Source organism: Vicugna pacos, chromosome 10, assembly GCF_048564905.1.
Source record: "Vicugna pacos chromosome 10, VicPac4, whole genome shotgun sequence".
NCBI classification, from domain to species: Eukaryota; Metazoa; Chordata; class Mammalia; order Artiodactyla; family Camelidae; genus Vicugna; species Vicugna pacos.
In genome coordinates, this window is record NC_132996.1 from 49,237,172 (window position 1) to 49,262,424 (window position 25,253).

General features: G+C 32.2%; 1 protein-coding gene across 4 annotated transcripts in view; it reads left to right on the forward strand.

Moving 5' to 3' along the window:
- The window catches only part of ELP4 (elongator acetyltransferase complex subunit 4), a 217,019-nt gene that overhangs the window by 65,166 nt on the left and 126,600 nt on the right, over positions 1 to 25,253 (forward strand). For all 4 annotated transcript variants that reach the window (XR_012076653.1, XR_012076652.1, XR_012076654.1 and 1 more), the window contains exons 6-7: positions 9,129 to 9,213; positions 13,199 to 13,387. Coding sequence is in view for 1 of the 4 variants with exons in the window: in XM_031681066.2 (XP_031536926.1) it covers positions 9,129 to 9,213; positions 13,199 to 13,387 (274 nt within the window). In the remaining 3 variants the exon portion in view is untranslated. The remainder of the gene's footprint in view (positions 1 to 9,128; positions 9,214 to 13,198; positions 13,388 to 25,253) is intronic.

Below are 25,253 nucleotides of genomic sequence, written 5' to 3' on the forward strand. Positions count from 1 at the left end.
TTCCATGTCTGTGCTGTCCAAAATAGCAGCCACTAGCCACATGAAACTAAGAATGAGTGCTTGAAATATGGCACTGAAATTTTTATTTTATTTTCTTTTATTTAAATGTGAGTGGCTATATGTGACTATTGACTATCTTATGAGACAGTATGATTCTACAACATAAGTCAGCTCTTACCACTACTCTGGCTCAAACCCTGCAAAGACTTCCCATCTCATTCAGAATAATAAACCTACATTCTAACAGATTCATAAAGTCTGCATATCCTTACCTAATCTAATTGCTAGCTACCTCTCTGATCTCTTTGATTTCATTGGGGTTGGGGAAAATGGTAAACGGAATATCAAGAATTCTTTCCAGGTTTCAGGCATTAGAACTAGGATGGTACCATTTACAGATCTAAGTAAACATAAACACATATCTAACAATATTTATTGAACACCTTCTCTTATGTAAACACCTTGTGTGGACCCGAGTACCTTCTATGAGCCTAATATTATGTGAAACTCCAGGTTTATTGTAGTAAACAAAGCAGCTGTTATCCTTGACCATTTATAGCTTACAATCTAGTGAGAAAGCACACAAATTTTTTTTTAATTCAGGTAAATAAATATATATGTCATCATTTTAACTGTGATAAGTAAGAATAAAGAATATTTTCCATAAATTGAGGGGAGAGTGAAAACTTTGAGCTGGGTTCAGATAAGGCCTCTCTGAAGAGGAAACATTTGAGTGGAGACCTGAAGAGTAAGAAGAAGGCAGTCATACGAAGAACACTAGGCCAGGAGTGCTCTTGCGGAGGGAGTGGCAGGCATGCTAAGAAAGGAAAGAACTTAGAGTTTGCAAGGACCTAAAAGGCCATGTTGCTGAACTAGAATGAGTGATAGCAAGGACTAGAAAGAAGATGAGTTCAGAGAGATAGGCCAGAGTCATATCATTCTTTTAAGAAATTCCTTCATAAAGGGGCAGAGAAAAAGCAATAATTAGAAGAGGTTTAGGTGAGAGAATTGTTTGAGGGGAGTTTTTTAGTTTTTTTTTCCTGCTCTGTTTAAGTGTGAATGGGAAAAATTCATTTAAGAGGGAATAGACGGAGATATAGAGGAGGGAAAAGTGATTTCCAGCAATATGTCACTGAGCAAATTACTAAACGACTTGAGAAAATTCCTAAGCTGCTCACTATCTCTATTACCCATTTATGAAATTGGTCTAAAAGTAATACTCTTTGAACAGTACTTGTTATATAGAAAATACTGAATAAATGTTAGTAGGTAGTTGGAGTGTTTTCTGGAAAAGGCAGGAAGTGCCCCAGAGCAAGTGTGGAAGGATTGGCCTCTAAGATATAATAACATTTCCTCCACTGGAAGGAAGGAAGGAAAGGAAGCAGAAAAGAACAGTGTAGATGCAAAAAAAAAAAAAAAAATTGGTTTGTACAGTTGGAAGCAGAGTCTTGAGTAACATTAAGGATATGGACTGATGTCTTCTCTCTACTCAGTGAATAGTAGTTCATCAAACTGTTAACAGTGTTCACCTCTGGGGATGGATTTGGGGTATTTTTTTTCTATTCCTTGTCTGTTTTATGTATTTGGATTTTTATGATGAACAAACATCTTTATAATGGAGGGGTATTTCAAATAAGTTTTGAAAGCCCAGTCATATGGGTATAATATAGTGAAATCCCTAACTCATATCTCATATCAAACTATATTTTAAAAGTTTAGATGCAATACATGAAATTGTTTAAGTAATAGAAGAAATATAAAGAGAATGTTTTAAACTCTTAGAGTGGAGAAATAGGAATGAGTATATCTGATGATTCTCCATTTGAAGAAACCAGGACTGTCAAGAAATGTTTTAGTCAAAGGAAAGAAAAAGGTACACCTGTGACATCTTTTTATGCTTAAAAGTGCTTAAAGAATGATGAGGGCATGTCAAAAGGATACAGAAGCCAGCCCAAAGAAACTCCCGCTGGCCAAATAAGAGACAATTTGAGCATCAAAATAAATAAATATAGTAATGGATTATAATCCATTTAAGAAAGTAAGAAGCCATGCATGCTTGCTGATACAAATAAATGAATGAATAAATAAGTTATTGAGGAACAAGATATTTACATAGCCTCAAAGCACCTCTGCACAAAATACTTACTACTACAAAGGGGAAAGTATGAATTTATGATGGAAAAGCCGAGCAGACATCAACTTAATCAAGTTAGTATCACCAGTAATGGGGCAAGTTGAAATTGTGTATCACCTGATAGCCTGCAACAAAAATAATTGAGCAACACTTCTGCAATATTCCTACCAAATATATAAAAATAATTTAAATCTAATCATGAGGAAACATCAGATCAACTCAGATTGGAAATATTCTATCCTATAGTTGGCCTGTGATTCTCACGTGTCAGGACCATAAAAGTCAAGGAAAATCTGAGGAAGTTGCAGATTGAAGCAGACTGAAAAGAGACATGACAACTGACTGCAGCGTATGATTCTGAACACAGTCTTTTTGCTATAAAGGATGATACTAGGACAAGTGGTAAAGCTTGAATGGGGTCTGAAGATTAGATGATAGTATCAGTTTCCTAATTATAGCAATATCCTAAGTCAGATGGTTATATTATCATTATGTAGGACAATGCTCTTGTTTGTAGGAATCACACCCTAAATTATTAAGAAGTCTTAGGTCATCATGTGAGCAACTTATTGTCTCGTGAAACAGGGAAAAAGAGGTTTTTGTTCTATATCTGTAACTTTTCTATAAATTTGAGATTATTTCAAAATTCTTAAGAAAAAATTAAGAAATATAAATGTGTGTGTGTATATATAAATGTATATGTATAATATATACATCTTTACCTGTAAATATTATATGTAAAATATACTTTATATTTACTTTATATAAATATATAGCAATATACTTTATAAGTGTATAAAAATATATAAATATTTAGTAAATTAAGACCATTTTTAAAATTGGTAAGAACAAGTTGCATCCTAATATAAAATGGGCAAAAGATACCAAGAGGATGTTCTCAAAAGTAGATACAGAAATAGCCAATAAGCCTAACTAGTAATCAAAAAAATGTAAACAAAAAACAAAGAGGTACCATTTTTCAACTATCAACTATTTAAAATGATAATGCCATGCACTAAAGATAGTGTGGAGAAACAAATCACTCATGTTAATTGTACAAGTGTATATGGTTAAAACATCTCTAGGAAAGGATATCAAAAGTTAGAGTGTACAGTACCATTGTTGCCATCATAGCATTTATTTCTCCTTTGGGAAAAAATATCATTATCTGAGCAAATACTTTTAACCTAGACAATCAGCTTTCTTTTCCCTATCCCTTTCTTTGGGGGGAAAAAACACATTTGGAATTCAATTTCTCCTTAAATATAGGCCCATGAATGAACAGTGGCCATATTCCCTGTGCCTCCCACATTATTTAGCTCACTTCTGAAAGTGTTTTAAAAGACTTAGTAAACAAAAACTAATTCAAAAAGATACATGCACCCCAATCTTCATAGCAGCCTTATTTACAAAATAGCTAAGATATGAAATCAATGTAAGTGTCTAACAACAAATGAATGAATAAAGATGTGGTATATATACACAGTGACATATTACTCAGCCATAAAAAAGAATGAAATTTTGCCATTTGCAACATGGATGGACCTGGAGGGTATTATGCTTAGTGAAATAGGTCAGAGAAAGACAAATACATTATATATTGTGTATTATCACTTATCTGTAAAGTCTAAAAATAAAACAGATGGATGAACAGAACAAAACAGAAACAGATTCACAGATATAGAGAACAAACTAGTGATTACCAGTGGGCAGAGGGAATAGGGATAGGCAAGATAGGGTAGGGAGTTAAGAGGTAGAAACTACCATATATAAAATAAAGAAGCTATGCAAGAACCTATATAGGAGCATTTGACTCCACTAGGACCTCCGTACCAAAGCCTGCCATCTCTCATTCACCTGCCTTATTACACTTTCAACTCACTAGCCATCCCTGGTCAATTGATCCCTGGTCAGTTCTTATCTCTGCTTCCTTGCCTTTCTGTTGCTTTGTCTCACTTGCTCAGCAAAACTGTTCTGGTTAAACAGGACTCTGGGTAAAAAGGTAGAAAGTGGTGGTTGTGGGGAGGCAAGTGTATGAATTGAGATTGTACAAGGATAGTGGTTATTGATCATGACAAGGTCTAAGATATGACCATAGGAGTGAGCACTTGTAGGTAGGATGGAGACAAGATCGTTGGAAGAGATGATGTTAAGAATTGAAAGGCCAAGATGTTTGAAAGACCAGTAATGACCCAGAGTTGGATAGGTGACAGCAATAATATGGTAGTAGGAGACATAATCTAATGACTTATTCACATCAGTAATTAAAGGAAGTCAGAATAACATTGAATTGAATTATTTTTCATCAAAGATCATAACCTCTCTCAACAGGGTTACTGTCAGATTGTTTCGTGGATACATGCAATTCTTGCATCCTCATGTTCTTAGTGCTTTCCCAGCTGTGGTCCAGAGATTTGTGCTGGTCATAGCCCTCCATGGTGCCCCTAATATAGTCATAATCCCTATATGTTCTTCTCTTAGTTGAGTGTCCATGGTGAAGAGAATCAAACTCAATGCTGTTAGGCAAAAAGCATCAGAAAAGAAAAATCAATAGATGACATCCTTCAGGGTAATAATAATGTGATTTTTAACTGGAAAATTACTTGTGAATCGACTTCACAGTCTTTATAGTCACATGCAAATTATATGCTAATATAACTTTAGCTTAGCAAACTATTTTATACAGTTAGTTGAGACATTTAATATTGTGCCTACTGCCTTATGAGTATATCTCACTCTTTGTCATAGATGAATATCTCAGATATATGTGTAAATAGATTTTTGATGATACAAATCGTATTTTCTCAGTGATTTGCATAATGTCAAAAGTGCTTCATCTTTAGTTTAAATTAATCCTGATTGGTAGTGAAAACAGTTTCTCTTCCAAACAAGTAGTTAAATCAATACTTAAATGCACCAAAAGTTCTTATTTTTAAAGACCTAGCAGTGAATCATTTTAATGAGAAACATCATTCTTAAAAAAAAAATCATTTTTTAATTGAAGTACAGTTAGTTGCCGTGTGTCAGTTACAGCACAATGTCCCAGTTATACAAGAAAAATCATTCTTGACTCATATAATTTTAAGTCAGAATGGACATCAGAGGTCTAGTACAGCTAGTGCAGCTCCTTCAGTTTACAGATGAGAAAATTTTGAAGCCCAGAACAGAAAAATTAAAGAATTTGCCTCAAATCACACATTTTGCTACAGTTGTTGGTACAAATAGAACAAGAACCCAGATCTTGAGCATACTTTCCACTCTGCTATACTGGTATCTAATTGGTTTATTTAGAAGTCTATGCTTTTCAATATTGAATTTTTTTTATAAATCATGTATCAAGTTATTGCAAGTGAGGCCTATAGGTGAAGTTCTCACCAGTGCAACTGAAAGAAAAATACCTTCCTAAAACTATACATCTGAATACTCTGACTATATTGAATGGAGCCATGTTCAAATCTCATCTGAACCACATTAAGGTATCTGAACTCACAGACTTTTCATTGAGTATAGATCTCACTTTGAGGCTTAAAGTTTAACCAAAAAAGAGGTAACTTGAAGTTTTAGAAAACTTGAATTTTAGGTGCCACTCTGTCGCTTAATTGTTGTACAGCCATAGGCAAATCACTTAGCCTCTAATGGTTCTTAATTTTCCCAACCGTAACATGGAGAGAATGACTATACTTACCTGGCAAAGTTATCGTAATTTAGATCAAATGTTATGACAGCGATGCAAACGGTTTTGAGTATTTATTATGTGCCACTTTACCAATTGATATAATTAAAATTAAGTAGTTTTGTTAGAAGCAAACTCAAGAGCTTATTATCTATGAGTAAACTTTTTACTTATCAACTAGTTAACTTTACATACACTGATTTTATTTCTGTAATTTTTTTTCACAAATAAGATCTTGTCTCCTGTTACCTAAGCTTTTTTGTTGTTGTTGTTACATTTATTCTTTGATCACTTTAAGACTTTTATAGTTATTCCTTGGTTCGTTGTTTGAGAAACTGCAAAATAATTATCTTTTATTATCGACTTGATTTCTTTTCTAGATATACTACATCTAATTCTTTTTCTTACAGTAATTTTTAAAATATTTCTTAATGAGATTGAATACAAAATTACCTTTCACAGGAAAACCAGTGCCACTTGTTGATATAAATTAATGTTCTCTGATGCAAGTATCTATTGACGTCTTACTGAAAATCGGGGGAGGAGGGATATTTATAGGCATGAAAGTCTTGGGGATTTTTTTCTATCAACTTTTTAAAAAATGTTAAACTTGATCATCAGAGTATAGATTTATATTGGGTGACTGGGCCCCTTTTATTCATATATGTATATTAATATAAAGAAATTAATTCCTTTCAAACAACGTGTAACATAATAGCAGACACATGAATAATGTCCTTGGACAATTCAATTTTTTTAACCAAAGAAAATTTTAAATGCTTCGTATTTTAACGGTAAAAATTTAAGTTCTAATAATCATTTTTATATTCTTTGTACTGTTATAGTTTTAAGTACTTTGTAGAATCTCAAGATCATTTTACTATAAAAGTTGTTGAAAATTAAGAAAACCAACAAAAATAGTATACATGATTTGAAATACGCTGCCTTTGGGATATGTTGTAAGCACTATGATAACCTAACCTTTGTTAAATGTTTGGAAACATTAATGAGGAAGCCAGGTCATATTTGTAACTGGGTTTCCTTCTTGACAACTCCTGTTTATAAGTTACTAGACTGCTGAACAAACAAAAGACAACATCCTCAAAATTAAAGGGAGTTAATTTTAAAATTTTTAGGTGATAAGATATTTATTTTCAGCAAAAAAAACAACTATAAATATTGCTGACAAGGAAATGTATCTCATAGAAATTAACAATACTTAGTATTTTAATATTAATACCATATAAATTAGTTCAGTTTTTAAAGTTCTAATTCCGTGTATCAAAAAATGAATATTCTCAATTAATATACCTAAGTGTATTGATTTTTCCCATTTATTTTGTCATCAAAATACTTACTTCCCTAGAAATCTAACTAGTTTGGAGAAATTTATTTTGTTATAAAGTTCTAATCACTGTTAGTGATTGGATTGTTTATGTCAATGTGAAATAAGGAAAGAGACTAAAATGTATTTGGCTTTTGTTTTTACAATTCAAAAGAACCCTCCCCCCTCCGCCACCCCAAACCTTTGAAGAGAGTCTTAGATCTACTATAGTTACCTTAGGCTGTGAGAAGTTGAAATAAATAACGGGTCATGTTGGTTGGTTAAATGGTGGCAACTAAAAAATTAAGAAGTAATTTATGTATGTGATATTTAGTAATGTGCTTCTAGAAAACGGATTTACTACCAAGTACTTAATGCAGATTTTGTTATTGAACAATTTTGTGCAGAGGGAAAATGCTTGAGAAACTTTTTGCATATATGAGATAATAATGGTCTTAGGTAGATTCATTATTGGTGGATTAAGATGCAGTGGATATGTTTTTGACCCATAGGGACATTCGTCAAATGGTTGGCTGGAATTCATTTCATAATCTGGGACCTTGGAGCAGATTTTAGCTCCTGTGCAAAGCTAATTGACTTAAATAGAAATTGAATCTGCTGTGTTCAAACAGCAACTCTGTATTCTGAAAGTTGAGCTAGCCAGGACAAATACGTGGTAAGATACAATAGTCACATCTTTGTCCTTATGGAATATAATTATTTATAGACACATTTCCTTACTCAGGAAAGTAGAAAAATGGGTCTGTGTAATTCATTGTGTTTTCATTGAAAATGGAGAAATAAGCATGTGAGAAATAACTGTAATACCAGATCCTTCAATTGGAGCAATACCTGTTTTGCACAGAACACATTCTTTTCTCTTGGTTTTCTTTTTTGTTTTTGATAGAGAGGTGCTTTTGGGCTAAGTGAGACTGTTCAATAAGATGTTTACAGAGATGTGCATGTATTTTTTCTGAACCACTTACCATTGATTTTGCATGCATTGATTTAAGCAGTTTGCTGCACTTCCTAACTTCTTGTATCCTTTGATGTTATATGAATGCTTCAAGTTATATTTCCTTCTTTCCTTAGGACAGACACTTCTTCTGCGTATATGATCCCTTTACTTAGGGTCACAGTAAACCAAATACTTTTCTATTTTTAAGGTCATTCACAGCTTTTTGCAGTATTAGGCACTTCAGTGTCTATGAAATTGCTGTACTCCAGAATTTCATCATCATGGCATTTAATGTTCAGACATAGCACACAGATTGTCCATTATGAAGAATCTTAAACTCAGTTAATGATTTTCTTCACTCTTACTAAATTTTTGCTGAGATGTTTCACAGTGTTTATAAAATAATTTAAAATAGTAATATTAATGCTTATAGTCATGTGGGAAATAAGTTTATCTTCTTTAATTCATGTATTTGTTTTCTTGTCTTTTTTACAGACAAAAGTGGAGCTCATACTCACTTCTCTTCATTTGTCTTAAAACATCATGTTTTTGAGTTTTTGAATTACTATTATTTTAGCGATTCATTCTGAGAAAATTAAAACTTTGATGGAAGATGAGCTCAGGTGATCAGGACATTGATTCAGGTGTACTTGGCACAGCAATTTATTAACTGTGCGTTAATTATCTATGATTAGTCCTGAAAAGCTATGGTGGCTTCATCTTTTAGGTTGTTTCCTTAAATCATTAATTTTCTTGGAGGTAACTAAGCCTGACATAATTAAGTCATCTCAGTCTCCACAGATTTTTATCTTCCCATGATGTCAAGAACATTGAGCTAGTTAATATAGGGCATTGCAAGTTATTCCCTGGATGTATTGACTTTTTATTTTAAAAATTATTTATACTGTTTGGCTCATCTTAAATTTAAGTAATCTCATGAATATATACCTTTTAATTATTTATTTAATGTTTTAGCTTACAACTTGTATTTCCTGTGTAATAAGCCCATTTATGTATTCAAACCACTTCTTATCAACAGTTCTTTGACCCATGGCTACCTAAAGCTGCTTCAGTTTATCCAGAACATCATTTATGAGGAAGGATTTGATGGATCCAATCCCCAGGTATTGAGTACCTTCAAAGCCTTTTTATAATCATGTATGTAATGTTGTTTCCAAACCCTCTAGAGGTAGACCCAGAAGGTCTTAGAATAATCAACAGTGAACAAGCTGTTTCTAAGGAGAGAAGATATAAATAAGGAGAGCAAGGCAGACTTAGTTTAACTGTGTATTTGGAATTTTAGCTAAATTCTCAGTGGATGCACATAAGATGTTCATGTACACTATCAACATTAATTATTTTTAAATATGTATTTGTAGTACCCAGAATTAATAGCCACAGTTTGAAACTTACCATTAAATCTGCAGGACTTGTACTTTCCTATATAAATTTTTTATATTTCTGTCATTCAGGCCTTAATTTTAAATTATCTTATGAGTAAGAATTATTTTCAAGATTTTATTTACTATGTTATGCTTTGAATTATCTCATTGAATAAAAGATGCATTTTTATTTGCTATATTAAAATATTTTGTAGTAACCATTTCTCTGTCACTCTTTTTTAAAAAACTTTCTCTGGATTAAAATGTTCTGGTTAGTTTAACTTAAAATGAGGGAAATTTTATTTCTAGATATCATGCCTTTCACAGTTCTTCCTTGGTGATTTTAATTGCTAAAGCTGCTAGAAGATTTGTATTTCCTTTATATTATTTTAGCAGAATTATTTCCAGAGCACCATTGTTTTCATTGAAGAAGACAAAGAAGCCAAAAGTCTTGGTTTTGGCATTATCAACTACACTTGCTTTTAATTCATAGCATAAATTTTTAAATATTCTTATAAACTTTGTCACTATATTTAACACTTTGTCCATGGAAAAATAACTACTTTTAAAATTTATTTTGATCACAGGTTAATAGCAGGTTGAGAATACTTATGTGTGTTTGGCAAAGCACAGAGATTCATTTACAGCTGGCTTTTCATCCATGTTACAGTTTTTGTGATGGCCCATGGTATTTAATACAATTTTATTTTGCTCATCGTTGCTCCATTTTTGGTCCTAGCTAAGATTTATGGGCACCATGTCTTCTCTTTGGTGGCAGTGCCCGTCTGGAGAGGTGAATTGGTCCCTGACAGACACCTCTCCCTACTCGCTCTGGTAACTATGGAAACAGGCATGTCATAACAGTTCCTATAGTACAGTGTGCAGAGCTGCTGCTCTTGCAGGATGATGGCACATCTTTTAAGAGCGAGAAATTTTCTAAATGCAAGAAAAGCAAAGGCAATAGCAGAGAGATACACTCATACTTACATGTATATCTATATGTACATACACATATACACACACATCCGAAGAACCCTTGAAAAGTAAGCTATTATTGGAATAGAATGAGAGATTTGTTTTCTTAGTTGTTCATTTGAGTGTGAATCAACACCATTTTCATTAAACAATTTTACTGGAAAAATTTTATTTCATGAATATTGACAGACAACAAATGGGAGCTGGTTTGGGTCTCTGAACCAGAGGTTCTATACCTATTAACTTTCATTAAGTTTAAACAGGTTTGAGATAGGCATTTTTGTCATGAATACCAAGAAGGCTAAAAAAAAAAATTTAATTAAAATATACCAATAAGCTGTTGTAAATATATATTTCTAATTTTATTGGGACTGAAATATTGTTAATGAACTTCCATAATCTTAAATTATGGATTATATCACTGGCTAAATTATCTAGCTTTTACATCTGTCTCAGAAACTTTAAATGATTTCCAGAAGCCGCAAAAATGCATCTAACAAGCTACTTCAAAAAATAGTATTCCTGAGTCAAAATAATATTCTGACACTGAAATAAATCCTCCTTTTTAAAAGGATATTTCCATCTTACTTTCTCTATCACTACATTTTCTAGTAAACTAAACTAGCTGGTGGCAACAAATAGAGATTATGAGACACAGAATATTATATACTACCATATAATTAATATTGGTAGTAAGTAAAGTATTGTAGCTCATCTGTAAAGATATTTAGAAAGGAGACATTTATAAATTTCTGTCATAATTTCATTTGTTTTTAATTTTTGACTCAGATATCTAAGAAATATATAATAAATGAAGTTTGAACATCGATTTTACTTAGAGTACTGGATTAAATATTTTAGATCTCATAGAAATAAATTTATTTACTGTTCAGCTATCAGCAAAAGTTAATTTTTTTAATTTTATTATGCCTCATAGTATGCCTTCCCCCTGGTTATACAGTGCAGCAAAGGGATTATATGCCTCAAACAATACAGGAAATGCATGACTCAGTCTTTGTTTTTGCAATGCTATCATATTTTAAAATACGAAAATGTATCTCCTGTGTAGAAGTATTATGCTCAATTATGTTCTGATGTGCTGTGCACCTACTTCACTTAAATTCTTACCACTTATTCATTCTTTGACTTAATATTTTCATTCTTTGTAAATGTGTATATCAGTGTAACTGTCAAAGTCACTAAACTGTGATTCTCCTGTGTCTGCACCTAACAGCATTTTTGTTATAAACTTGTAGCAGGCACTTTTTGATACCACAGTAGTAGACAGTGGTGACTGTGGTTAAAATACAGCTGATCTGTATTTTCTGAAATGTGAACAAGGTAAACAATATAACACTACTCTTCTTTTACCATTAGATTTTATTCTGATGTCTAGATTTTGGGGGGAAATTTTGTCTCTCTTTTTTTCCAGACTGTTCTTTCTGTTAGGAATCTAACTTAAGCTACAGTTCATGAGATAACACATTTAGGGATGGCAAAATGAATTTTAGTCTTGCCATTTTGTTTAAATTCTGAGTTTCTAAGTAATAGAGAAAAATGAGTAACTTACGATCTCTCACAGATACCTTACAAGAATTCATTAGAAACTTATTTTCTAACATGTACCATGATGCATCTTAGTACTTCATTTTATTCAAGTAATGCAGGATAAAAAGAAAACAATTTTTATAGACTGTAGAGGATCACAACATATGGTATCTTAGGTGGTTGTCTGTTATAACCTCAATGCAGCCAGCAAAGAAAATTGGACCAACTGCCTTGTTAGTGTCATTGTGCTTCAGGTCCTTGGAGTGAGGAAGTTTTTCTCAAATGTACTTAGACCAAATTCTTCTTTTTTTAATCTCATTCTTATAGTTTCATTCCAGGCCATTGTATCACTTTACATATTTGAAAATTATATGATCTCATAGAGCAATGTTCTATTCTAAATCACTTTTTATTTTAGAGATGAGTAGACTAAGGCCTAAGAAATGTATGTGTTTTGCCCAGAATTATAATCTACTTACTTGCACAGAGCAGACTGTGAGTCTCTGTCTTATCTATCTTAATAGCTACTGTTCCTTTAGGTTTTCCTCTTCTAACATTTCAATGTTTTATTCATTCTTTAACCTTTTGTCAATAAATTCTCCTTAAAAAGAAATTATTATTGTAAAATAGCTTCAAGAAGAAAAAAATAAAGGCAAGTGTAAAATGTAAAATCCCAAAACATACATTTTTAGACTTTTCTCAAACAAAATAGTAGGCAGCAGACATGATAGAATTTATCTAAGAAATATCGAGCACTTTGTCCTTCATTGAAAGACAGAATTTTGTAATGGTTTGTAAGCATTCTAGTTTAGATTCTCTTTTTTATTACCCATGATTTGTTATATATTACTTTAATTGACTCAAAATATAATTCTTAGAGCAGTCACTGTTAAAATTTAAAAACGATGAAAAAGATTATGAAAACAAAACAAAAAAAGCTTGAGGCTAGTGATACTCTTCAAATTTTCTAAAATTAAAAACAACAATAACAACAACAAAGCAGTTGTGCCATTTTTTTATACTCTTGTGATCTAAAAGATTTCCTTTATATTGTCTTATTATGTAAAGCTTTTTTACCACAGCTGTTGACATTATCTCCCTGATCTGTTTTGAATAAAAATAAGAATGGGCAGATAAAAGTAAGAGAGGTATCCTGTTTTCAATAAAACTTGACGGTTTTTTCCTCTCTCTCACTTTCCTTTAGAAAAAACAGAAAAACATTTTAAGAATAGGAATCCAGAGTCTTGGTTCACCTCTGTGGGGAGATGACATTTGCTGTACAGAAAACAGTGACAACAGTCATAGTCTTACAAAGTTCCTCTTTGTTCTCCGTGGTCTTCTGCGAGCCTCTCTTTCAGCCTGTATGATCACAATGCCAACACACCTTATCCAGGTAAGAGCTCCTCAGAACTATTTTTCCCTGACTAGTGACTCATACTAAAGAGCAATATATAAATGCTTTATGAATCTGATGAATTATTTTCATGTGCCATTTGGATAAAAGAGAATTCAGATGCTTGAAATGCCAGAACAGCAAGATGTCTTTTAGATTAGATTATTCAATTCTTGTGTGTTTGTGGTTTTAACATTCAATGAGTATATGATGATTTCATCCTCACTCATTTTATTATTTTTTTCTTTGATGTATTGTGAAGCTAGTATCATTGTGATGTGAGGTTGATTTTACTGTGGTATCATTTCATTGATCATAAAGCTGATAGATCTTGAAGAGATATTTTTATACCCATGTTCATAGCAGTATTATTAACAATAGCTAAAATGTGAAAGCAACCTGACTGTTCACTGACAGATGAACAGATAAACAAAATGTAGCAAATACATACAATGGGATTCAATTCAGCCTCAAAAAAGAAGGAAGTTCTGACACATGCTACAGGAGGGATAAATCTTGAGGACATTGTGCTAAGTGAAATAAGTCAACCACAAAAAGACAAATACTGTGAATCCACTTATATGGCATACTTAGAGTAGTCAAAGTCATTGAGACAGAAAGTAGAATGGTGATTACCAGGGGCTGGGTGGAGGAGAGAATGAGGAGTTACTGTTTAATCAGTACAGAGTTGCAGTTTTACAAATGAAAAGTGTTCCAGAGAAGGCTAGTGGTGGTGATGGTAGTGCAACATTATGAATGTATTTAATACCACTCAACTGTACAGTTAAAAATGATTAAAATGTTAAGTTTTACATTACATGTATGTTACCACAGAAAAAAAATTGAAAAAAAATGCTAATCTTAGTAGGACTAATTCCCTTCTTCCCTCCCTGTTTCTATTTATATTCCTCTTGAAGCTAGCCTCTCAGAAAAAGAGACCAATCTTCCCAAACAAAAAGAGGGGTCTTTGTAAGATTTCCTCATCAGTTCAAAAAAGTCCTTTTTTTTTTTTAATTGAAGTATAATCAGTTTACAATATTGTGTAAATTTCTGGTGTACAGCATAGTGATTCAATTATACATAGATCTTTATACACATGTATATATTCCTTTTCATATGCTTTTTCATTATAAGCTATTGTAAGATATTAAACATAGTTCCCTGTGCTATACAGTAGGACCTTGCTGTTTATCTATTTTTTAAATATAGTAGTGAGTATCTGCAAATCCTGAACTCCCATTGTAATCACTCCCCACCCCTTTTTTTTTTTTAATTTTTGTTGGGGGGTAATTTGATTTATTTATTTATTTTAATAGAGGTACTGGGAATTAAACCCAGGACCTTGTGCATGCCAGTCATGCACTTTACCACTAAGCTATACCCTCTCCCACTCCCCACCCTTTTTCTTAAGAGCTTTCAAAGGGAAAGTTTGGAATGATTTCCACAGTATGTATGTGTCTATATCTATATCTATACATTTTTTTTTACTATGACATGATAGTAGAAATAAGAAATCTACAATGGATGGAATGTGAAAGTCAAAATAACTAAATCACTGAAATCATTTTTTCTAATGTATATACTAAGATGCTTTGATTTGGAATGAACTACAGCAGAGAAGTTTTGAGTTTTATTTTACTTCTCTAACAAATAGCACTCATAACAATAATGAGAGCAGCTAGCAAATAAAAAACACTTTAAGTTGAGACCTGACAATTCTTATAGAGTTTTTATGTAAATACTATTATTGCCTCTATTTTACATATAAAGAAACTGAGGTACAGAGAAATTAAATTAGAACAAGGTTAAATACTTGAGAAACCATAATTTGAACCCAGAAAATCAGATTCCAGTACCATATTATGGGAAAACTCTACTAGAATATGTAACAGATTTTTATTCTGGAACTCATTCTCTGAAAATTTGTAAATCTCGAATCTTGAATCTTAGAACGAGAAGGGACTTGAAGGGCTCATCTAGCTAGGCTCCTGTCTTTGGACACATAAAGCATTATCTCTGTCTTACAGCTGAGGTATGAACTTAAATGACATACTCAAGCAAATCAAAGGAAAAAGAGCTATGCTTGGTGACACTCCAAAGGTCTATGAGAACTTTGCATTTAATTAAATTAACAGAAATATAACAAATAATTGAAATTTAGAGTTTTCCAAGGAATGTAGTACCTGAATAAGAACAAACATATAAATCAACGAAGTAGAATTGAGAGTCCAGAAATAAACCTATACATCTATGTCAACCAATTTTCAACAAGGGTGCCAAGACCATTCAATGGGAAAAGAGTAGCCTTTAACAAATGACATGGGATAACTAGATAGCCACATGCAAAAGAATGAAGTTTGGACCCTGACCTCACACCATATACAAAAATTAACTCAGAATGAATCAAAGACCTAAATGTAAGATCTAAAACAATTATGAAATAAATATATGTATATTTATAATTTTTCTATTTATTCTAAAGGTACTTAGGCAAAAAAGAAAAGAAAAAATCTTTTTCTAAATTTTGGAAGTGATCATCATTATTGTTTAGAGTTTCCAAACCTATTGTGAATGTTTGTGACAGTGATTCCTCTAGCCTTTGTGTAAAAGGGAACAGCAGTAATACTATCAGAAGACCTCAAATCATCCTATGTGCACTATTGATTAAATAATGATTGAGATAAGGTAAACTGCATGTCTGAACAATAAGCAATATTTGAAATTTGGTATCCTTTTATAACTGAAAGAGATAAAGTTTTTATGTTTTAAAATACTGGTAAAAACACTATTTTGAAATGGAAGTAAAGAAACGTAAGGTCAGACTTTGGTGAGGAGTGTACCGTAGTCTCTCCCTGAGACAGTTTTGCCTAGCTATCGTATAATAGTCTTCTGACCCTAATATCAGTTGAAATTTATATATATATAAAATTATTCCCTTGCTCTTTGAACATGACACCCAACTACATTTTTTTATCAAAATATTTACAAAAATGTAAAACTTAACATTTCCTTAAATCAGTCATGATATAAATAGGAGATAAAACTCTTAAAGCTCTTAAGGACTGGCAAGGAAAATCACAATGTGTAGGCTATGGAGAGCGAATAAGAACTGGAAGCAGTAAGCTTACAAAGTTAATCAAAGATATATGCATACACAGAACCAGGGGACTGTGAATTTATTTAATAAAAGTTTACATGGTGATTTCTACAGGCCAGTTGCAGTTAATATTAATGAACTCATGTGATACTTATAATAACCCTATATTGTTGGTGCTATCATTTCCATTTTACAGATAAGAAAAGAAAGGACAGAAAATTTAAGTGACTTTTCCAAGATCACACAGCTAGTTGAGTGGCAGGATTTAGACCTAAGCAGTTCCCCTCCAGTTACCATACTCTTAACCACCATACTATCCTACTTATTCAGTGGAAGTACTAAAATAGGGTCAAAGTAAAGAAACAGACTGTGTCAAAGTAGCACTGGATGATAGAAAGAGCCTGGGCTTTTGGAAGGAGATAGACCCAGTTAGTTACATGGTCTCAGTCAAGTCCCAACCTCCTCAGCCTCAGCTTCTTCATCTGTAAAACTTTGGAGAATTAGCAGTACCAGTACTGGCACATGCTAGGCACATTATATGTTAATAATGCATGATTATGACTTACACAGGCCTCCAAAGTTGAGAATTTGAACAAAGACCAGGCTATAAAACTAAGGTGTATGAGTCCATCAAAGTAATGGAAACCTTCAGCTTTCTGTCCCTGCTTGTGAAAGACGCTGACAAGATCTTCTCACAGGTTAAACAGGTGAGGAAGCATGGATGAAGTCAGATGGCCATTGAAATCTTAGTAACATCACCTTGTTGTAACATGACTCTTTCTAACATACGTCAGCCTCCTCTCCACTATGACCAGTGCCATCCCTGCAGACTCTAAGTCAAGGTTTAAATGGTGATTGAATAATTTAGCTTATTCAATCAACAAATATTTATTGCAAGTACTATTCCAGGCATCCATGAGGATATAATAGTGAGCAAGACAAACAAGGTCCCATCCTCCTGGAGTTTTTCCAGCAAATGTAAATGGTAAGACGGATGGAGCAGCCAGTATATATAGGTATTTTGGATGCTTGAGCTTAGAATTTGATAGTAAAGTAGATTCTGGCAGGAAAGAGAAATACAGTGTGATATCCCTGGAAATTCTGTCATATACTTAAACATTTATAGATAATAGAATTGTGACACCTTTATTTGAATACATTATATAAAGTAACACTAGATTGAAAGTATATAAATTATCTATTTCTCTTAGATTGGTAAAACAACCAATCGGTGTTCTTACTTGAGTTATTAGCATTCTGTCAGACTTGTACAGTAATGATTAGTTACCCTTTATTGTACTTTTGGCATGCTTCCCATGTTTAATTTCATTGTAGAGAAGGAACACATAGTTAAGGAAATTGCAAAGAGGGAGAAAAGTTAAAATAGGGAAAATAATGACATGGATTCAAAACTGACTTTAACTTATTGTTATTATAAGACTTCTGCAAGTAGAGTGAAAAAAATTGTTTTACATTTGCATTTGAACTATTTTGTCTTCATTCCTCACAACTTTGAATTTGAAATATCTTATTTCCTTTGAGTTAAAGATTATATTCATCACAGCATAGGAAATAACAAGCATGCATTGAAACATGTATAAAAATAAATTCTAAATATCTGTGTGGTGAAAACACTAAGATTACTCATTGAATATATTATGCATGTCTTAAAACATATATATGTATAGTCTTAAACAATTTTCCCTGTGAAGCAGTGGTATTACTCATATTGTCTCTTGCTAGAATATAGTTTTAATATCTGCCCAAAGACACTGTATTAAAAAATGTATGTGAAAATGGCCAAGTTAAATATAGACTTTGTTACATGCTGAACTATGGAGTAAAGTGTCATTAGAAGGAGCAGAACTACGGACGGCTCCCCTATACTCCGGCATTACTCGGTTCCCAGATCCCTGCTGTGTAGTTGTTCCACTCGCCAAGAAGCCTGTTAAAGAGCCCCCAAGAGCATGTGTACAGCCCTCCATGTTAATAGTTAATTGGTGAGGATGGCAAGATGAGAGGACAGCCGAACATGTGGTCTCTCAGACTCAAGCAGTAGACAGACCTTTAGTTATAATAACAGCAGCTGCTCACATTCTCACAACTCAACTGTTCAAAACTCTGTTGTCGAGTGGAGGTTGTTGTGGATAAAAAAAAAAAAAAAAGAGGGAGAGAGAAAAGGTTACATCTAAGAAAAGTAACTAAAACCCTACCTTGAAATTCTTCCTTCTTTAAGGAAGTATGGAACATTATCTTAAGTATGAGAATAATATTTCAACTATTAAAACCTGAAGTATGAATTTCCATATTAAAGGTTGTTATATTTCAGTTACATTGAATATTCTACTGCTTTTCCCCCATGTACTCAGAAACACAAATGCTTGTGCATCCTTCAAAACTTTTTAATGAGATTTTTTGCACAGTGGTAACTTTGAAGCTGTTCCAATAGGATACTGTTTGATTTCCATATCTAGCAAGATACAAAACTATAACGTTTTCTGGTCTAAATGAGGATTGGCTTACTATTAGCAAAATTTGTCATCCACCTCCAAATTATACAAATATTTTATGCCTTTTAAGTTAATTTGATTTTCAATTCCCAGTGACAGTTCTGCCTAAGAATAAATGGTAACATTTATTCTTTTGGGAAATAAAAACTTAGTTTCATGCCTTATTATGATTATATCTACAAGTTGAAAGGAAAATAAATTTCCCCTAGCTTATGAATTTTATTTACACAATCTCTGACAAGTTGTTCTTGGTTTGTATTTTTTACTGATTGAAAGCACTTTTACCTGAAACTGTTTGTCAGAAAATATTGAAGCACTTAGAGTTGTAATTAAAATAGGGAAGGTTATTTTTCTATACCTTTCTCACAGTTTTCCTTTCAAAAAGAAAATTTACTTTTTATCATTGCTAATGTATTCAAGCTGTCATAATCTACACTTTTAAGGCATATTTAAATATAAACAAGCTAATAAATTTCTCCTTAACTGTAGTAATGCAAAAATGAAAATTTCCTTATTACTGACAATAAAATATTTCTCATTTTACAATAATTCCTACTCTTGCCAGCATTTAATGTATTTGCCTGTAGAACATTAGTTGGTAAACTATTTGAACTTTCTTTCATTCAGAACAGATTTTTGGAAATTAGCCTATAACATATTTTTATTTGTCATCATTGGCACTTAGTCAGTAATAGCCTTACTCAGTTTTTATCATATAACCACTATTTTCCAATAATTTGATCTGTGGAATTTTTCCCCCAGCTATCTCACTGAAGAAAACTGTCATCAGCATTAGTTAGCATATACCAAGAAAAATTCATTTTCTTGAAGAAAAGCAGGAAGGCCCTTATTATATTTCTCCTGAAAACTGAATGAGGTTTTATTTAGTGTGTTATTTTAATTGATACATTTTCAAATCAATCTTCCATAATATTAATATATTAAAGCTTTGAACCCTCTAAAGTAAGTGATACAGTGTGTTTTAATGTAGAGAAATTCAGAACAAACCTTTTCGCATCCATGAACTTTTGTGTTCATGCTGAGTATTTTAGCATCTAAACTCTAAGTCAAGCAATAGATGGCTTTAGAATTAACCACTAATGTGGGATTATGAAATGTGGACTCCAGGGGTCTTGTGAATTTCTCTCAGTGTGAAATCTTTTATTCTTAAAACAAGAACTAAGAATAATTGCATGGTGAAGGAACAACAGACTTTTGTGAGTTTACAACTATAAAATTTTGGGAAATATTTTTTATGTAATTATTGACATAAGCATCATTAGAAGAAAGCATAACACCTTCTGTCATATAACTTAATCTATTTTAAATGATCCTTTTAAATGCACTTTATTAAGGAGAATAACATCTTAAATGGTCTTTTAAAGTTCAGTTCATTAAGACTATTTAAGGATGAAAATTAGATTTAATATCTTGATCATGACTATCAGTTACTAAAGGATAAAGTAAGATATTTCTGGGTATCAATTTTTCATTAATTCCTTAATCAAGATATTTTAACTAAGAATCTACCTTTAATTTTTCTATATCTTCTTGACTGTTCAGACATAGGTGGCAAGAAGTTAACATTTTTAAAAATTTAAAAGGAGGCAGTTTTTTTAAATGAACTGAATCATATTAAACCCATTTTAATTCTACACCATATTTGTTGATTTCCAGTCTTTGAAAATAACTTCATACAAGTCTGCTAGATTGTAAACAGAGTCTGTTTTTCTCTGCAATAACAAATAATACAAATGTATTTCATCTCTGCTACTGTAAGCCTGGGATTTATTAATTTTTATAGTTCCAGGTTTTTTCCTCTGTTTCATATTACACATGCTAGTATCTGATTAATTTTTTAAATTAAATCTTAGCTTGTATCATTATGTATCTAATTTGCTTTCTTGGTAAAGGATGTTTGAAAGTTTTTACACAGATAAACTCCAAAGTATCTGTAAGTTTCTGTCTATATAGATCATTAGTAGCAGTATCTGTGCCATTTTGTCTTAGTGTAAATATGCATATTAAATAAGGACAGGCTACTTAAAATTGGCAGTAATGTTCATGTACATCTTTAAGAGAAAAAAATAGCTATTTAGAAACCTTTTATTATAATTAATCTAACCAAAGCATATTCAATAAGACATAAAATGAAAAATAATTTTGGTTTTAAATATGTTTTTGCTTTTCCCAAAATTACTTTATGAAGTTTTGGTTCATGCAGTGATTCATACTATAGTTCCTTGTAGTGGTGGTGGTTGTTTAAGTACTATTTAGAGCCAAAATTTTTGAATATACTAGTGATAGGAACAGTGAAATGTCTCATCACAGTATGGAGATTGAGTCATCTGTTTGGGCATATGGACTCTTTGGCTGCTGGACTGCATAGTCTTTATAATGCCCAGTGTCCAGGCATGGACACAACTGTTCTGGGAGTAGAATCGGGGAGGGATTCTGTGTTCAGTCTCCTTGAACATGATAGAAGAAAAAAGGGGGAAAGATCTTTAACATTATTTTTCTTATTGACTACCCTCTACTACATCATTTTTTTATGTACAGAAAAGACATAAAGTTTTATTTAATTTTGTATTAATTTTACAAATAAAATTACTAAGCTTTTTACCTTTGGTATTCCAAGGTTTCTGAAAAATACCTATGAGAAAATGAAAAGTTTTGAATTATTCCTGTTTATATACTTGGATGCATACCTTCCCTTAAAGAAAGATTACTGTCTTCGAAAGAGAGTGATACTTATTTCCTAATATTGAGACAAAACGTGCTTGTAACTAATTGTAATTTAAAGCTGTATAAGTACTAGGTCATATATTATATCCTAACGGTATGTTTTAGCCCTTTGCTATTAATCACATTATTATTACTATGTTGAGAGTTCCTGCTTCTTTAATAGTGTTTTCTCACCCTATGCAGTTAATCTTTAATGTTGGGGAGGACAGGGGGAGAGATTAAATTAGCCTTGTAACCTCTTTCTCTTCCAAGCTGATGATGGAAAATAAAAGCTCTTAGCCACAAAATGTAACACTTAGAATTAATATTTAATTAGACTAGCAAATTGTACAGTGTGGCTGAAAGCTTCCAAAGAGTTGTTAGTGCCACAATTGACCTACAGGTTTAATAATAACTCACTTCTAGAAGCAAGTGCCAGTTCAGCATAGCAGAGCCACTGTAAGAAAGTCCTGAGAGATTAAAATCAGCAAACCAAATGGCAGGCAGGGATTCCTGGGATGGAGCCTTCTGGAAAGCTGGGAGCTGGAATAGCTTTTAAGCCAGGATTCAGATGAGAACAGTGGGTGAAAAAGCTGATCCCTCCTGTTCTGGGAGCTTCTGGTTGTAGGCCAAAATCTTAGAACAGATTTTTACTAAATGTTTTTGCTGCAGCTATTAACTTACATTGAAAATCAAATATTGAATAATTTTTCTGTAAAATTTAACAAAATTTTTGTGTAAACATTAGTTCTTAATTTCTTACATATTAGTACATAATATCTGTAAACTCAGATCATTAGATTATCAGATAGGTTTGGCGCTGTACATCTATGCTGTTTTGCTGTGACATGCTGTTTCCTTGTTCCCTGTATAGTTGATTTATATGGTTCATTTCTATATTATTTCATTACAGGGCATTATGCAGAGCCTGAGAAAGAGATTGTGAGGTCTGTAGCCCATGAAATTTTTTTCTTCAAGAAAGTGTATATAACAGAAAACATAAGTCAAAGGCATTTAAAAATTTTAAAGACCTAATATTTTAAAAGCAATGCTACATTTGCTTATGCTGCAATTAAATTACAAGATAAATAATTGGACCTCCTGGTGAAACACTGGATCCTTATATCTCTGAGAAATTAATCTGGTGAAAAATAGGATACCATGAATCTGAAAATGCTCAAACACAGAACAGCCAACTGAAAAAGGAGCACCTTACATAATTTATTGGTTATATCTTAAATAATTAAAGGAAAGCTAGTCATTAGTTAAAAATTCAAGCAGGTGAGAACCTTGCCAGCAGAGGGAGTAGTCCTGTCTTCCGTCAGGTTCCCATCATTTTCCCACCTGCCTCAGCTTTTTTCCCAGCCAGTCTCCCATCTGGACCTGGCTCTGCCAGCCTGTTCCTGATGACAGGCTATAATTTTATACTCAATATGGGATTATTCTAAGCTGATTTTAAACTTTAGTATCTTTAACCTACCACTGCATCACAAACATCAGCTGGATGCTCTGTTTGGTATTTGGATATTAGCAGTTGTTTTTCCAGGCAGGGTGTGAGCTTTTGGACATCTGCGAATTGCGTTTTAAGGATTTCATGTATAAAGTAGTGAACAACAAATTTCTGATTTAGGAAGTTACCCATAAAAGATTTAAAAATATAAGCAAATTTCCATGTGAATATTTTCTATAATATGAAGCTAAATGTTGTATAGTTTATGAAAAATGCCTAAAATTAATTTTGAATATTGTGCCATTCTGTCAAGCCTATTTGTTACAGTGTTTTGTTCACTTCATTTATAAGACTTTTCAGAATACGTAGGTTTTTAAAAATGTTTCATAGAGTAACCTACTGAAAAAGAAAACTGATGTAAACAACTGTTCTACAAAGCATATAGTATTTGAGACCAGTGTAAATATAAATAATATTTCTGAAAATAACATCATGTGTTCTTAAAAAAAAGATACTTCAATTTTAAGGAATCAACATTTTCATACCATTATTAGAATACTAAGTATATGATCAGATAGAAAACACACACAAAAAATGACTCCATTGCTTAATCCGAGTAAAATTTAGCAACTTACTGAGCAATTTCTTTTGGCCTTGAGATAAATATATTTACCATTAGCTTCTTTGTGAATATGTTTTAATAAGCATTAGAGAAGGGAACCAAAATATGTTTCTTTTATGAGTTCCCTACATGACTATCAGTATATGATGTTACCAAGAGAGTGTTGCAGTTAGAATTTTTTTAATTTACAAAAGTTACTCCATATTTTAAAATTAATTGTGTTTGACTTTGAATAAAGTTTAGTGTTAAATGTGGGAAGATTTAATCTAATACCTTCATTAAGGTATTAACATTATTATTAAAATTTATTAATATAATTTTGCTAAAATTATATTCTTTCTTAAACTCAAAATAATTATGAATATAATTATTTCCCCACTATCAATTCCTAATAAAGTACAAATCTAATCCACAGAAGTAAGTGGCAACTCTGAGGAAAGCATATAAAAAGTTACAAACTGTATAACTTTTAATTTTATTTATTTCATAGTCTCAATTTCTATAGAATGGAGAACTTAACAAGCATGGAAAAACAAATACCTCAATAAATATTCCTAGATTTATCCTTTCATTCAAGTTTTTTTTTTTTTTTATTATGTGACAAAGAAAAGTCAAAAGTTCTAGTATGTTTATGTTTCTATGCATATCATTCCTCAGAAAAGGTTATTATAACCTGAACTGTTAAATAGAATTCTTGCTTTTCTTGTGGGGATTCCCTCCCTGCCACAGAGACACACATTGTATCACATAGTAGGGTCAAGCATAAAGTAACTTAAATACTTCTGTAACTTTGCAGTATTAACTTACTAGTGTTTTTGTGCTGTTGTAGTCCCAAGTGTGCTGTGTGTGCCTGGAGCTGTACCCTTCATGTTGTGTTTGCTATCTTTCTTATTTGAGTAACCCAAGAATTTACTCTGATTTGAGGCATTGCATAAGTGCTTTATGTCCGTTGGTTTATTCATTTCAAGCTTCTTGATAATTAAGTGATTGGTTAATTACTTTTTAATTCTTTTGTTAAAATCTTTCCTTAGAACTGTATTTTACATTGTTACAAACTGTATCTTTTCTATTGTTGAGATAATTAGGTCCAAGAAAATAAGGAAACATTCAGGGTTTGATGTATTCTGATGTCTCAACTGTTTTTATTAGAAAATGGAGGTAGCTCTATATGGCAGTAGTTGAATTTTTATCTCTTAACAAAGTTCATAATTTTGGCTTTATGAGCTTCAAATTACAAAAGAGCATTAAATTAATCTTCCTTCATTAGAAATCTATTTAATGGATTTGGCGTAGCCTGATAAAAAGAGGCTACCTTTCTATAAAAGTAAACATTCTGTGAAACCAAGCAAGGAACAATCAAAACAAAAACTCTGAAGTTTTTTGTGAAATTAAAATTGGAGTAAGAAGGTAGTCAACTGGAGAATCTGCCTTTTTTATTTACAACAGCATTTGACATAATTTAA